Raw genomic sequence first — 13,393 nt, 5'->3', positions numbered from 1 at the left:
ATGCAGCAACAAATGAGAAAGAAAAAGAAAAGTTGCCAATGGTGGTGTGAGAATGGTCGAAGAAGCTTCAATGTTTTCCGATTGACGCTAGCACCGGTAGAGATCGAATCGGAGCAGCGACGACCTCCGAGAAGGCCGCATCCCCCGCCAACTCACACCTCCGTGACTATCTCCAGCCCACTCCATGTAGCCAATCACCATGGTAACGACAGGCCTGACGCACTGTTACTTTCGCTACAACCAACTTGGCCTGCCGCCATGAGTAACCCGCTCGAGGACTATCTAGCTGCACTGGACGCGCGTGATGCCAGGGAGAAGGCGCACGAGGCCTATGTCAACGCCTGTAAGAGGCTTTTTGCCTGCGCTGTGCTGCACCGAAGCGTCGAGTGGGGCTCATGATATGCAGATACAAAACTTGCCGATGGCACAGCAAGCCTGGCGCCTCCAGCAGCTCCCGTCGAAGAACCTTTATCTGCCAGCGCCTCTCTCAAGGCTTTGACGAACAGAGGCAAAGGCAAAGCGAAAGGCTCCGCTACAACAGATCCCGCACCGTCTTCTACAGTTGCGCAACTCCGCGCCGAACTTGCAGCCACTCAGCGTACCCGCGGTGACCTCGAAGCACGACTCAGTGCCACTTCTGCTGAACTCTCCGCCCTCAAAACCACAGAGACGGAACAGAGACGGCGGATAGAACATCTAGAAAAGACGCGCATGGCATTGGAAAGGCGGGCCAGGGACACGGCTGAGGAACTCAAGGGTAAAGGAAGACTTGTAGAGGACGTACACGACGAAATGGTGGCGCTCAACTTGCAGCTGAATATGGCAGAGCAGGAGAAGGAGAAACTGCGCAAGGAGAATGATGAATTGACCAAGAGGTGGGTCAAGAAGATGGAAGAAGAAGCGAAGAAGATGAACGAGCGGTCCGGGTGGGGAGATCAGTCGCGGAGGATCAAGTAGACAATCGCAAGATGGGAGAGTTTGGAGGTCTAGTGTCGTGTTTGGGTAGGCCGGCCTCCACTTTGTATTAGATTTACCATGACAATGAGAAAATCCAACTTTTTGTAAATTTTCGACTTAGATTTGGTTCTTGCTTTCTGACCCTGAACATTACTTACATAGTTACATACACTGACATATACTGGTGCCTGGTCATGTCTTGGCGTTCCCGAGTTCCCCGCAATCCCAGTACTCTACTATAGTTCCCCACCTCCAACCACCAGCAGACCAAACAACACGCCTCTGCGGTACCACTCCTGAAATCACTACACAATGGGTACCGCACTCAAAACATGGGGTGAGTAAGTGTGCTTCTTCAATAGCACAGCGTCATGTGCGCCCCGCACGCCCCGCCACTCGAACATGTCACTAACGTACATCTCCCAGAGCTCGAGAACTCCATAAAGCTCGTTGATCCCAGCAAGGATGCACTATACAACTACTCTCCTGCTGCTCAGAAAGCCATCAACGAGGCGCATCCATGGCGAACCGACCCCAACTACTTTACTTCGGTCCGCATCTCCGCTATCGCCCTCCTCAAGATGGTCATGCACGCGCGTTCAGGTGGTTCACTTGAGGTAATGGGCTTGATGCTGGGCAAGATTGAGGCACACACTTTTGTTGTCACAGATGCCTTCCGGCTACCTGTCGAAGGGACAGAGACACGAGTCAATGCACAGGATGAGGCAAACGAGTACATGGTCGAGTTCTTGCAGCGAGCACGCGAACAAGGGCAAATGGAGAATGCAGTGGGTTGGTACCACTCACATCCTGGCTATGGTTGCTGGCTATCTGGCATCGACGTCAATACGCAGAAAACGCAACAGCAATTCCAAGACCCCTTCTGTGCCATCGTCATCGACCCCGACCGAACCATCTCTGCAGGCAAGGTTGAGATCGGCGCCTTCCGCACATACTCGACCGAGTACGTCGAGAATCAGCAAAAGACGGGTGGTTCAAAGGTATCAGGGGGTACAGACAGCGACGGCTTTGAGACGATTCCGCTGGGCAAGATTGAGGATTTTGGTGCTCACGCCAGTCACTACTATTCTTTAGAGGTCTCGCACTACAAGTCCTCTCTTGACGCCAAACTGCTCGAGGCCCTCTGGAACAAGTACTGGGTACAGACGCTTTCGTCGTCGCCCCTGATCTCAAACCGTGAATACGGTACCAAGCAAATCTCCGACCTGGCACGCAAGATGCAACAAGAGTCACACAACAGCTCACGCTTCAAGGGCGGTCAAGGCTACTCGAATAGCCTTGAGGTCAAGAATCAATTGACCAAGCTGGGTGCGGTGGGATCGAAGATTGCGCGCGAAGAGGATATGGGTCTGCTGGCGGCACAGGTCAAGGACAAGGTATTCAGCTTGCCAAGTGAAGGCGAGGTCAAGAGCCCAGACGTTGTTGAGATGGAGACTTCGTGATGTTGCAGGTCGAAGAGGTGCGCGAACATGTGCAATGACTGGACAGCATGGCAAGGCGTTTATGGCGTAGCAAGGGAATTATCCGGATCGAATGATAGAATTACAGAGGGTAGTGTATTAAATTCAATACAAACCTGTCATGGCTTGATGACACGAAATTCGCTCCTCACTGGTATCATACAATTCAGTGAAGCAGACATAATCAATCTGCATCACCCCCCAACCCATCTTTTAGCACCCCAACCTCGCCAGCGTCTCTTTACGCCCCAAAATCAACATGACATCGAAAATCCGCATGCCTTCCTCCTGCCCCGTAACCGTCTTCCTCAGATAATGATACACATCCTTACTCCCCTTCTTGCCTTCCTCCCTCCCATCAATAATCTCGCGCACCTTTTGCATCAAATGCTCCTTATCCCAGTCTTTCTCCTCCACCTGCGCCAGCATCTGCGCGCGCATGGGGATATCCGACGATGTAGCCACAGGCGGTGTATTACGGAATGGACGTAGCGGGGTGAAGAAGAAGGAGTTGCGGTAGAGGAATTCGTTTGCGTTTGTGTAGTTTTCTGCGTCGACTTGGACGATGCGTTTTATGTAGTCGTGGGGGAAGGGGGAGTTGACGACGGCTTTCCAGTTTGTGTAGGGGGAATCGGGGCTGGCGAGGAGGTCGGCGATGTTGTTTACGATTTCATCGAGGGCGGGACCGCCGGTTTGGGCGCGGAGGAGGGCGTGTTTGCGTTGAAGAAAGTGCAGTTTGCCGAATGTAACGGTTGTGTTTCCCTTTGTGAATTTCAGGGAGAAGTTCTTGATTAGGGCTTCGAGGTCCATTATGTCGGTCTTTTCCTTGTGGCTCCAGCCCAGTAAGGCGGCGAAATTCGTGAGGGTTTCGGGGAAGATTTGCATTTCTTTGAAGGCGGCGATGTCAGTGTCGAAGTTGCGCTTGCTGAGCTTGTTGCCATGCTCGTCGACGAGGAGGCCTACGTGGGCGAATTCTGGGGGGTCCCAGCCAAAAGCTTGGTACATGGCGATGTGTTTGGGGGTGCTGGGCATCCATTCGCTGCCACGGATGACGTGTGTGATTTTCATGAGGTGGTCGTCGACGACGTTGGCGAGGTGGTATGTAGGTAGGCCGTCTGACTTGAGGAGAATGGGGTCTTCGTAGGCGGTTTCGGTGACATGGCCGCGTCGCTTGAGGGGGTGGAAGGTGCCGTAGATGAGGTCCTTGTAGGTTGGGTATTGCTCGGGCACTTTGAGGCGGATGGTATGCGCTTCTCCCTTTGAGGCTCTGTCGTCGCTCTCTTCTTTTGATATCGGGGCGCATGTACGGTCGTAGTCGGTGGCTATCCCCAGTTTATGTCTATGTTGGGCCAGCGCATTCAAGCGCTCTGCTGAACAGAAACAGCGGTATGCATTGCCCGACTCTATCAAGTCATGCGCATGCTTTCTGTACAATTCGCTCCTCTCTGACTGTTTGTATGGCCCATATGGCCCTCCCACTTGTGGCCCCTCATCCCACTGTAGCCCCGCCCATCGCAGATCGTCAAATAGTCGCTGTTCGGCGTCGGGCACTGTGCGCTTCTGGTCTGTATCTTCTATCCGGAGAAGAAACTGCCCGCCTGTACGTTTGGCAAGGAGGTAATTGAACAGCGCTGTCCGTAGTGATCCCAGGTGCAGGTAGCCTGTTGGTGATGGTGCGAAGCGCGTCCGTGCAGGAAACGATGGCAAGGCTGTTTTACTTTTCTGGTCCTTCGGTGCCTTTGAGCTGATCTGGCGCCGTGAGCCCCGTGATATTCGCAGGAGACATGAGCGGCATGTATAAGCAGGGAATTGCGGGCGAATGAGAAGAGAAACGGACATGGCGGTGGTGATGCGACGGCGACCAGAAGCTGCCGGTCCGCGTGTGCAAAATGTTAGACAGGGATCTCTTCTATCTTGACCTTAGTGCGGGCGCGTCTGAACTTTTGCCCGCATTGCAGACTGATCGGCCTCTCTGGAGAAACTTTGTTGCCCTTACCTTTACTCGACTCCTGGTTGGCAGCCTTGCACGTTGCACTCTTTCTTCTTGTACATGTACCTTTGAAGCAAACTTTTGCTCTCTTCCCTAACCTTCCCATCCCTAGACTCCACACAAGAGTACGTATATTCTGTTCCTTACGCCATGGTTACATGCTGACTGAAGCGCAGTGGACGAAGAAATCGACCTCTACGGTGCGCCTACATGCTTGCCTGAGGTGTATACAAACTAACGGAGACAGAGATCCTTGAGATCGAAAAGGGCGCAACCAAGGTCGAGATCAAAAAAGCCTATCACAAAGTGCGTAGGCAAAGGCGGGCGACGCATAAAGCGACGCATCTCTAACATACTCAGGCTGCACTCGCACATCATCCCGACAAGGTCGCAGAGGAAGATCGTGCAGAAGCCGAGGTCCGCTTCAAGGCTGCAAAGCAAGCCTACGAGATTCTCTCCGATGATGACAAACGCCAACTGTACGACACCCACGGCATGGCGGCCTTTGACCCGTCCAAGGGAGGAATGGGCGGCGAGGGCCCAGACATTGACGACATCTTTGCGCAAATGTTTGGTGGCATGGGCGGCTTCGGAGGCATGCCCGGAATGGGTGGCATGGGTGGTATGGGAGGAATGCCTGGCGGGCGCCACGTACCTCGCAAGGGACGGTCGGTAGAGCAAGAGTACGAGGTTTCACTGGAAGAATTATACAAGGGCAAGACGACCAAGTTCACAAACACCAAGAACATTGTCTGCAACCTGTGCAAAGGCAGTGGCGGCAAACAGGGTGCCAAGAGCAACTCTTGTGCTGTGTGTAACGGAAGGGGTAGGTTATTATTTTCACATTCGAACGGAATCATTGACTAACCCTTGTAGGTGCGAAACAGGTACTCCGCCAAGTCGGTCCTGGTCTAGTCACTCAAGAGACAGTCCCTTGCGGCAACTGTCAAGGTTCTGGTCAAGTCATTCCCGAGAAGCAGCGCTGCAAGAAGTGCAAGGGCAACAAGGTCGTCGAGACCAAGAACGTCCTTGAACTTTATATTCCTCGTGGTGCCCGAGAAGGCGAGAGGATCGTGCTAGCAGGAGAGGCGGATCAACTGCCTGACCAGGAGCCCGGCGACATCATCTTCACCCTTTCCGAGACACCTCACGACGTTTTTGAGCGTGCTGGTGCCGATCTCCGGTGCGAACTCAAGGTCACTTTGGCCGAAGCTCTTACAGGCTTTAACAGAGTTGTTGTCACCCACCTCGACGGAAGGGGTATCAAGATGAATGTCCAACAGCCAAACGGCAACGTTCTCCGACCAGGACAAGTTCTCAAGATTGAGGGCGAGGGTATGCCAAATAAGAAGAGCGACACTAGGGGTGACCTATACCTTGTAGTGGATGTCGAGTTCCCTCAAGATGGATGGTTGAAGAGCGAAGCCGCCGTGCAAAAGGTCCGCGATGCTCTGCCCAAGGATGAGAAGCCCGAGGAAAAGCATGAAGACGTTGAGGAAGTCGAGGTCGAGTGGGATGCTGACATGGAAGAGTTTGGAGCTGGCAGTGGTGACCCACGAGCCGGTGGTGCCGAGTGGGAAGATGATGAGGAGGGCGAGGGCGGTCCTCAGTGCGCGACTCAGTAAAAACACTGCGTTGACACGACCTGATGAAATGCATGGTTTTGGCGTTGCAGGGAACGATGATGGGTTGTTTTTTTGTTTTCTCCCCAGCACACACATATACACGTTCTGCTTGGTTGTCGACATTAGACTGGGATTCATCGGCTTTTTTATGCTCATGTGCTTGCAACGATTCCCTATCTTGATGCGATTCTCGGGATAGAAATTACTGATACCCGGATTTATAGCTCTTATCGGCAATATCTTGGTGGGAGTAATGCGACATGGTTCACTGAGTCAGTTTCATGGATCAGATTAGTTGTGAGTGATAGGCACGAATGTGATTGGGATAGGGTTTGAAGTATCCGCGATCTAAGTCTTCAAGGAGAAGTCCAGTACTAGACATGTACATAATATTCACACAGTCTAAACCGAACATTATGCTATCAAATACGATTCAAAGTCGAGCAAACAGAGTTCATTATTCACAATAAGTAGGGACCGCTTTCCTTGACTTCAATGCTTTCACTACTCGAGCTTGTGCCTGCCTCAGTGCACATGCCACTGCTACTGTTTGCTGCCAAGACCATGCGAGCGACTTCCCTTACTGAATGTCTCACTCTGTGCCTCTTCATTCTGCTTCACACAACAATTACAGACCATGCAGCAGCATCAACCTAACCTATTACCAATCCCTGATGTTGGGCGCGTGCCATCAGCACCACCACGCTTTCCTGTTCGACCCTCACCTCCACCGCCAGCTCCAGATTTCATCATTGTCGGTCTCTTCGCCCTACGGTTAGTAAAGCGATTGATTGGAGGTCTTGAATATTACCCAGGCCGCGATGCAGACATCATCTGGCTCATGAATTTCCTAGCACCGTTCAGCGACGACTACGCACTGGCGAAGATATCAGGTCGTCAGAAAGACGACTACCTCCAGATGTACCCAGCCGTCATATCACGGATGAAGAAACAACCGCGATATCCCATCAGGTTCATGCAGATGAATCCAGATCAGTCCATGTACCAGTCACGACAGCGCGGCGTTGCAGAGCAGCCAGAGGAGATGACGGATGGTAAGTGGATCAATACACCTAAAAACTTGTTCATAGTCTTACTCAAGACAGTTAAGAGACTAGAGATCATCGAATTTTGCGATGCGGCCAACGAATGGGGCTCCAGCGTACCTATACCAGCGCGCGAGGCGGAAAGAATGATCGAGTTAGCTGGTCAAAGGCGCATCGCGGATCTTGAGCGCTCACAAAAGCATGAAGAGGAGCAACTGAGAAGTTCAGGGCATCCGCGTTTCGAGTCTACGAGCTTTTCACTTGACGAACGTACGCGATACATGAACGACAGTTCACGGAGAGGCGACAATTCCTCAGCGCAAGAAGAAGCAAGAACGAACAGGGAGGCTAGAAGGGACCGGCACGTATCTTTTTCGGATGATCGACGGTATTTTGAGGCAAGTTATCTACTTCTAGAATGATGCTTGTTGGAGGCTAATTCATACAGGGGCGGAGACGATAACTGCATAACCAGAGATTGGAGCTCGTTATATCCAGGCGATTGATACGGACGAAGCTTGTTTATACCAAGTCAATCAGATATTCACAGTTTCTAGGATGCTCTTTTACTCATCACACTGGTCCCGATCTGGTTGTCATCATTCGCTTTGGGTATCGTTGAACCGGCGAAATCACGTGCCGTCCTTGCACACATAGCATGCATCTGCAACACCAATATTCTCTCATACAATTTTCGCTTTCTTTCTCAAATCTTTCACATACGACCATCGGCGAAGTACAGCATTGGGTCCCGTTCGCTCCCCATACATTAAGCCTTCGACCGGCGGACTAGTAGTCAGGTGGGTGACCACTGGCGAATCCCCGCTGTTGTATGTTTTTTTGTATTTTTGTACTTTCATGAGGTCGGGATGGTGCGACAAAACACGTAACTGAGTTTTTAAGGAAATCTTTTGATTCGTTTCGGAGGTAGGGAAATACGGTATCAGGTCACTAGTGGTTGTTGGGTGTTATGATGGATTTTGGGCATTTCTTTATCCTTATCCCGATGTTTTTTTCTGCATATGCAGGGCTGCTGCTACTATCTACGAAAAACATTCAGCTCGAACCTGTACACGTGCAATTGCCACCACTCCACAACCCAGATGGCCATGGATCAGACCCCAGATTATCACTTACGAAGACAACAAGGACTGCTGCATAACTGCGCAAAAGTTAGCTCGTACTCACAAATACTGGTACTTATCGCTAGTGGCTCACCCAACAGTAGCTGCAAACACCTCATATCGTTTCGCAGTTGTGAAGAGGCCCATGCTACCAGCGAAGAGCAGCATAAAAACTCCAACCATTATGAGATTGACAGTTGGATTCGAGATGTAATAAAGATCCAGGATAGCGACAAACAGTAGAATTACTGTGATTAAGATGCTGCTATTGAGGTAATGTTTAGTACACGTTCCAAAGCTGGGTAGTCAAAGTATTGGCGACGTAACCTTTAATTGCTGATAACTGTATCTGTAACGAGCTCCTTATTCTCAATGAGGTGGTGCGGGCTTTCTGTAGCGTGTCGTGGAGGTGCTGATGAGGCTTTGCAAACCCTTCTATCTACGTGAATAGATTGTGATAGAAAGCGACAGTCTTCTTCGATTCCCGTAAACAAACACATCTCACGCTTTGCTCTACTATGGTCAAAAGTTCTAAAATCCCTCTTTGAATATTTTGATGAGCTAAGCCCAAGCATTAGAGAATGGCTAGGCGGTCCCGAATGGCCGGGCCTTACCTAGTAGAGTCGTACATAATCTTTATATCTATCTCAGGCTTTTGATACGTTATTGGAAATTGTTCGAAGTCATGGTTCACAGGCCCGCTAATAAATTTGAGTGATCCAAATAAGAGTTTTATTTCTGGCATAAATCGACAACGCCTATGCAGTGTGATGATCGTGAAATGATTGTTTCCTGCAAATCTGTAAATCATCTCGATTGTTCAGAGATGAGCAAGCATAGGTATATTGATTGAAAGATCTTACGACTAACATTCTCAACTGTAATATCAAGGAACGACATCAATGTGGTGCAAAGGAGTAAAGCATACCATCATCAGTGTCTCCAACCTCAACGATAGAAACTCTAAATATTGCTACAAAGTAGCGTCCCTGTGGAAACGAACGCCTCAAATCAAACTATCGTCGCTTTGAGATCTTTCGGTTAGTATATATGAATTCATGATCGTCTAGTTATCATCAAGAAATGGAAAAAGTCACCCGTAGTCGAAAGTCGCTAAACGGGAGTAGATAGTGCTGAGCCATGAATATCACTATGGAGGATACGAGTACCTTCACCTTCATTCGTACGGTCTGTAGACGGCTGAATGGACGAGGAGTTGAGGTTGAGGAGATGAACTAGATGGACTGAAAACTCACAACGTTGGATTGTAATCTATCGTACATGAAATTTCTTATCTGATACTTCAGACTTGGACTATAGTTCCTACCCAAGGGTTACTAGTAACCCTGTGCACCGGCACAGTAGAACGGCAGGTCTAGCCCATCCCACGTGCGGAACAAGCAACGTATTAAGTATTCGGCCATCATACTCGGCATCGCACTGCCCACGAAGACTCCACAAAACATGCCATACCTTCTCTAGGTTGTTCATTGACAAGAACTTCAATCCCTCTAATCTAGTACTCGTCCACCTTCCTCACAGAATGCATATATAGAATTTCCATCTCCAAAAGATGGAATACATGTCGCAGTTCTTTATATCGTCCAAATCGCTAGGTGAGGATCAAATCGTCTTCGATAGTTTTTTTTTGTTGCCCCATCAGTTAGTAGGAAAAGCACTGCGGCAGTATTCAGGTCCTTGGAAAACGGATTCCTCATTTGATCGCCTTGATGAATCGGGTGATAGGAGTTTGTTTCTTGACATGTCGTGTCTCAAGCCATGCCTTTGCCGATGTCAGTCTGATTGCACCAATTTTCTAGACGGCATGGCTCGGGTGCGTTACACTTTTGAAATGTCGCACATGTTTCGGGGTGGAGCAGGCAATATAGAATTTCATATAGATTAGGACGGGACCGTGTACTTTACCGTCTTCTGACATGCCCGGAAAGGTTCCCTCAGGAAACACTTTCCGGTACACGCTAGGCGCGTAACTTCGTAATAAGGCAACGTAGTTAAGGTAGAACGCGCCTAGGACAACATTAGTCTTTCCTAGGCCCATTTCATCGGCTAGGAGGCAGCCGCCAAGAGGTCCGAGGGCCCTCTCTAGCAGCTGCGTGGTTCCCGGGACCTGGTGCGGGAACAAGCCATACTTGGGACTAAGTCTGGCTGCCTCTGGGACCTCGACTATCTGCCTCCCACCGGGCGGGTCGCGGAGATCTCCTAGCCGTATCCCCCACACTTCCGCGGCTTTGGTCCAGTCTGTCAGATGGACTCTTTCTGCAATCCGTCTGGCCGACATTGTGTTGGACCGGGTATTGGCGTACGTCATGGCAGCTTCGACCGCCCTCTCGTCAAAGTTATCATATATATCCTCGTCATCCATGACCTTCGTGATCTCTGTGGGGCCGGGCGCGTCGCCGTCGTCGTTGTTGTCATGCTTGTCTTCGCTCTTTCCTTTCTCGGAATCTTCCATACTGTTTTCTCCAGGAGAAGATAGCAAAAGTTTGGGTAGGGTATTATGATAGATTACTCCCCACTTCTCTGGAGTGCTATTGATGGGCAGCCTGGGGTCAGCCCTAGGGATAGGTGACTGCCGGCCTCTGCTGGTGACTGCGGTGTCTTTATATCCGATTGAGTATGCGAGAATGCGTTTTCGTGGTGCATACTCACTCCGATATGCTGGATGAATACATGATGTAAGCCATTTGATTATGCATAATCTCCCTTATATACGGGCAACAGATGTTTAACGGAGGGGAGCATATAGGTGCGGGGTGAGTAATTCAGACGGATATTTTGTATTGAGAATCGTGTAGTATAAGTATATAGTGATGTAGTTCTAGAACATCTTATGTAGGTTTAAATATACGCATAAACTATATAAGTTGGAAACAACAAAGATTGTTCCAGCTGCCAGTATCAAACAGTAGACTCCAGGTGACAATTCCCAAGGGCTAGTTTGGTTTGGTCGCTGATAGTCGAAATATGTGTGCTACAAACATGTTTGGGGATCGGTAGCATGATTACGAAAAATCCAAGATGTCTACGATTTTTCGTTCCCGGGAGATATTTGCGATCTGAACCAACAAACGACTTCATGATTCCACATGTATCACTCTACCGAGCATTGCAAGCAACCGTTGCGGTGTAGAGAGTTGGGCAATCTCCAAACTTGCTTGAAGCTGAACAATCAGTCTGGAACAATCTGAAAAGGGTCATGTTTCTATAGCAATCGAAATATGACCGAGAATAGTTCCAATTAATGTTCAAGAATGCTCACAACTGGAGTGCTCATCCTAATGCGGTTAGACCCCAGAGGCTTAATCATCATCGAATCTTCGCAAGTCGAACCTCACCAATACTCCAAACGCCAATTGCCAACAAACAGCCATGCCACCACGGGTGCGAGCTGTCCGACTCGCCTCGTCGCTCGTATCGTCGCCCTCGCGGTCATGTACGACACCGCTAGCCAGCGCCTTCGTGCTGCCCGCCCAGCAGCGCTGCGCCTCGATTCTTTCTTCGCTGTCCGACAACGCCGGGGCCTACAATAAGAAGATCCGCCGAGGTCGCGGTCCTGCTTCGGGAAAAGGAAAGACGGCAGGACGAGGTCAGAAGGGACAACACGCACACGGCAAAGTCCCCGCTGGATTCGAGGGAGGTCAGACACCACAATGGATCACAAATCCCGAGCGAGGGCGGGGGAAGCACAATCCATTCAAGGTGGAGATGTCGCCAATTAATTTGGACCGGATACAAAGCTGGATTGACCAGGGACGACTGGATCCGAAGAAGCCCATTACTATGAAGGAATTGGCGAAGTCACGGTGTTTGCATGGCGTAAAGAGACACGGAGTGAAGCTGCTGGCAAGGGTATGAAGATTGGGGAGAAGGGGCATGCGGTACACATGCTAATTGACTTGTTTAGAACCCCGAGCAACTCACTACGCCCATCCACATCGTCGTCTCCCGGGCATCGAGCGAAGCCATTGAGCGCATCGAAGCCCTCGGCGGCAGCGTAACTACCCGCTTCTACTCGCCCACAGCCATCAAGCGCGTGCTACGCGGGGAATCGCACCCGACGATTTCGCTACAAGCCTCACCGTCCCTCGTTGCGCTAACCAGCCGCTCCTCCGCCGTCAAAATCCCATCTCCCATCCTCTCCGCGCTGCAAACCGCCGCTGAGGAAAAGAAGTCCGAGGCCATGGCCGCAGTCATGAAGCAAGTAGGCGCAAAATACAAGTACAGGTTGCCTGATGCCACGGCACGAAAGGACATCGAGTACTACCGTGACCCAGCACATCGAGGGTACCTAAACTACACACTCAAGCAAGGCGAGAGCCCAAGTCTGTTCTTTAAGCCACCAGGTGAGGCAAAGGACAAGAAGAAGCAGAGCGCAAGGCGCGATGCCGCCAAGGCTAGTGCCGACAATAGGTTATTCTAGTCCAAGGCAGATATCGCGGGTTGTAGAATATAATGTACATGATATGCACTGCTTTCAAAGATTTCTATCATAGAACAAAGACAGTGATGCTCAGTACACCTTTTGTCACTAGGGGATATATCTCACCTTACCATCTTCTCTCTAACTTATGCTGTATATCAACGACAAACTATGAACGTGAATACCTTCGACTAATCATTCTCCCTTATACCTGCACATATACCACCTCCTCCCCTCTTCCCCGACAATCAGAATAAAAATAGTCACTCGGTCAATTATTCCAAGTCAGCAACATGAACCCTCGTATCCTGCCGTGGAAACACTACCTTTATCCCGCCCCCCCCCCCTCTTCTCTCTCCCTTGGTCTCTCTATCTCTTTCTCTCTATCTCTCATACAAACACACGTGAGGGGCAGCATAAAGCCTAGGCAGCACATACATCATCTCCCTTTTTCTTCTGTGAAATAGCGGGATGTGGATAAGTCACCCAGCTCGGTATTTATAGCAACGGTTGGAATAGAAAGAATTTAGAGTTTGCTTTCTCGTCAGTGTTTGAAACACACCTCTGCTGATATTTTCAACCTCTCTCAACGACATACAAGATACGAGGGATGAGGTAAGCATTAAAACACATCTAGTTAAACTTATATATGCAATAAACTATAGCCTTTGGCCAAAAACAAAGACGGAGGACGATATGGGTTTATATAAGAGAAGTTGGCTGTTTCCC

General features: G+C 50.0%; 7 protein-coding genes across 7 annotated transcripts; 5 read left to right on the top strand and 2 right to left on the bottom strand.

Annotated features, from left to right (window-relative positions):
* Positions 1-258: 258 nt before the first annotated feature.
* COCCADRAFT_103930 (uncharacterized protein) lies at positions 259-957 on the top strand (the record flags this gene model as incomplete). The annotated part of the gene is made up of 2 exons (XM_007717068.1): positions 259-343; positions 407-957. The coding sequence occupies 2 exons, from the start codon at positions 259-261 to the stop codon at positions 955-957; spliced, it is 636 nt and encodes a 211-aa protein (XP_007715258.1).
* A 312-nt stretch (positions 958-1,269) lies between these two features.
* On the top strand, positions 1,270-2,420 carry COCCADRAFT_103980 (uncharacterized protein; the record flags this gene model as incomplete). Its single annotated transcript, XM_007717067.1, has 2 exons — positions 1,270-1,294; positions 1,384-2,420. 2 exons carry the CDS (start codon positions 1,270-1,272, stop codon positions 2,418-2,420), a joined length of 1,062 nt encoding a protein of 353 aa, XP_007715257.1.
* A 231-nt stretch (positions 2,421-2,651) lies between these two features.
* On the bottom strand, positions 2,652-4,277 carry COCCADRAFT_103977 (uncharacterized protein; the record flags this gene model as incomplete). The annotated part of the gene is made up of 1 exon (XM_007717066.1): positions 2,652-4,277. One exon carries the CDS (start codon positions 4,275-4,277, stop codon positions 2,652-2,654), a length of 1,626 nt encoding a protein of 541 aa, XP_007715256.1.
* Positions 4,278-4,327: 50 nt separating this feature from the next.
* Positions 4,328-6,053, top strand: COCCADRAFT_39333 (uncharacterized protein; the record flags this gene model as incomplete). Its single annotated transcript, XM_007717065.1, has 5 exons — positions 4,328-4,371; positions 4,600-4,628; positions 4,676-4,734; positions 4,789-5,254; positions 5,305-6,053. The coding sequence occupies 5 exons, from the start codon at positions 4,328-4,330 to the stop codon at positions 6,051-6,053; spliced, it is 1,347 nt and encodes a 448-aa protein (XP_007715255.1).
* Positions 6,054-6,690: 637 nt separating this feature from the next.
* On the top strand, positions 6,691-7,521 carry COCCADRAFT_39332 (uncharacterized protein; the record flags this gene model as incomplete). Its single annotated transcript, XM_007717064.1, has 2 exons — positions 6,691-7,108; positions 7,160-7,521. 2 exons carry the CDS (start codon positions 6,691-6,693, stop codon positions 7,519-7,521), a joined length of 780 nt encoding a protein of 259 aa, XP_007715254.1.
* A 2,518-nt stretch (positions 7,522-10,039) lies between these two features.
* COCCADRAFT_28667 (uncharacterized protein) lies at positions 10,040-10,916 on the bottom strand (the record flags this gene model as incomplete). Its single annotated transcript, XM_007717059.1, has 2 exons — positions 10,040-10,772; positions 10,894-10,916. The coding sequence occupies 2 exons, from the start codon at positions 10,914-10,916 to the stop codon at positions 10,040-10,042; spliced, it is 756 nt and encodes a 251-aa protein (XP_007715249.1).
* Positions 10,917-11,613: 697 nt separating this feature from the next.
* Positions 11,614-12,664, top strand: COCCADRAFT_7510 (uncharacterized protein; the record flags this gene model as incomplete). The annotated part of the gene is made up of 2 exons (XM_007717057.1): positions 11,614-12,093; positions 12,149-12,664. 2 exons carry the CDS (start codon positions 11,614-11,616, stop codon positions 12,662-12,664), a joined length of 996 nt encoding a protein of 331 aa, XP_007715247.1.
* Between the last annotated feature and the right edge of the window lie 729 nt (positions 12,665-13,393).

The sequence above is a fragment of the Bipolaris zeicola genome, assembly GCF_000523435.1.
Source record: "Bipolaris zeicola 26-R-13 unplaced genomic scaffold scaffold_164, whole genome shotgun sequence".
Taxonomy (NCBI): domain Eukaryota; kingdom Fungi; phylum Ascomycota; class Dothideomycetes; order Pleosporales; family Pleosporaceae; genus Bipolaris; species Bipolaris zeicola.
The sequence above is the reverse complement of the archived record's forward strand: the minus strand, read 5'-3'. Positions and strand labels throughout refer to the sequence as shown.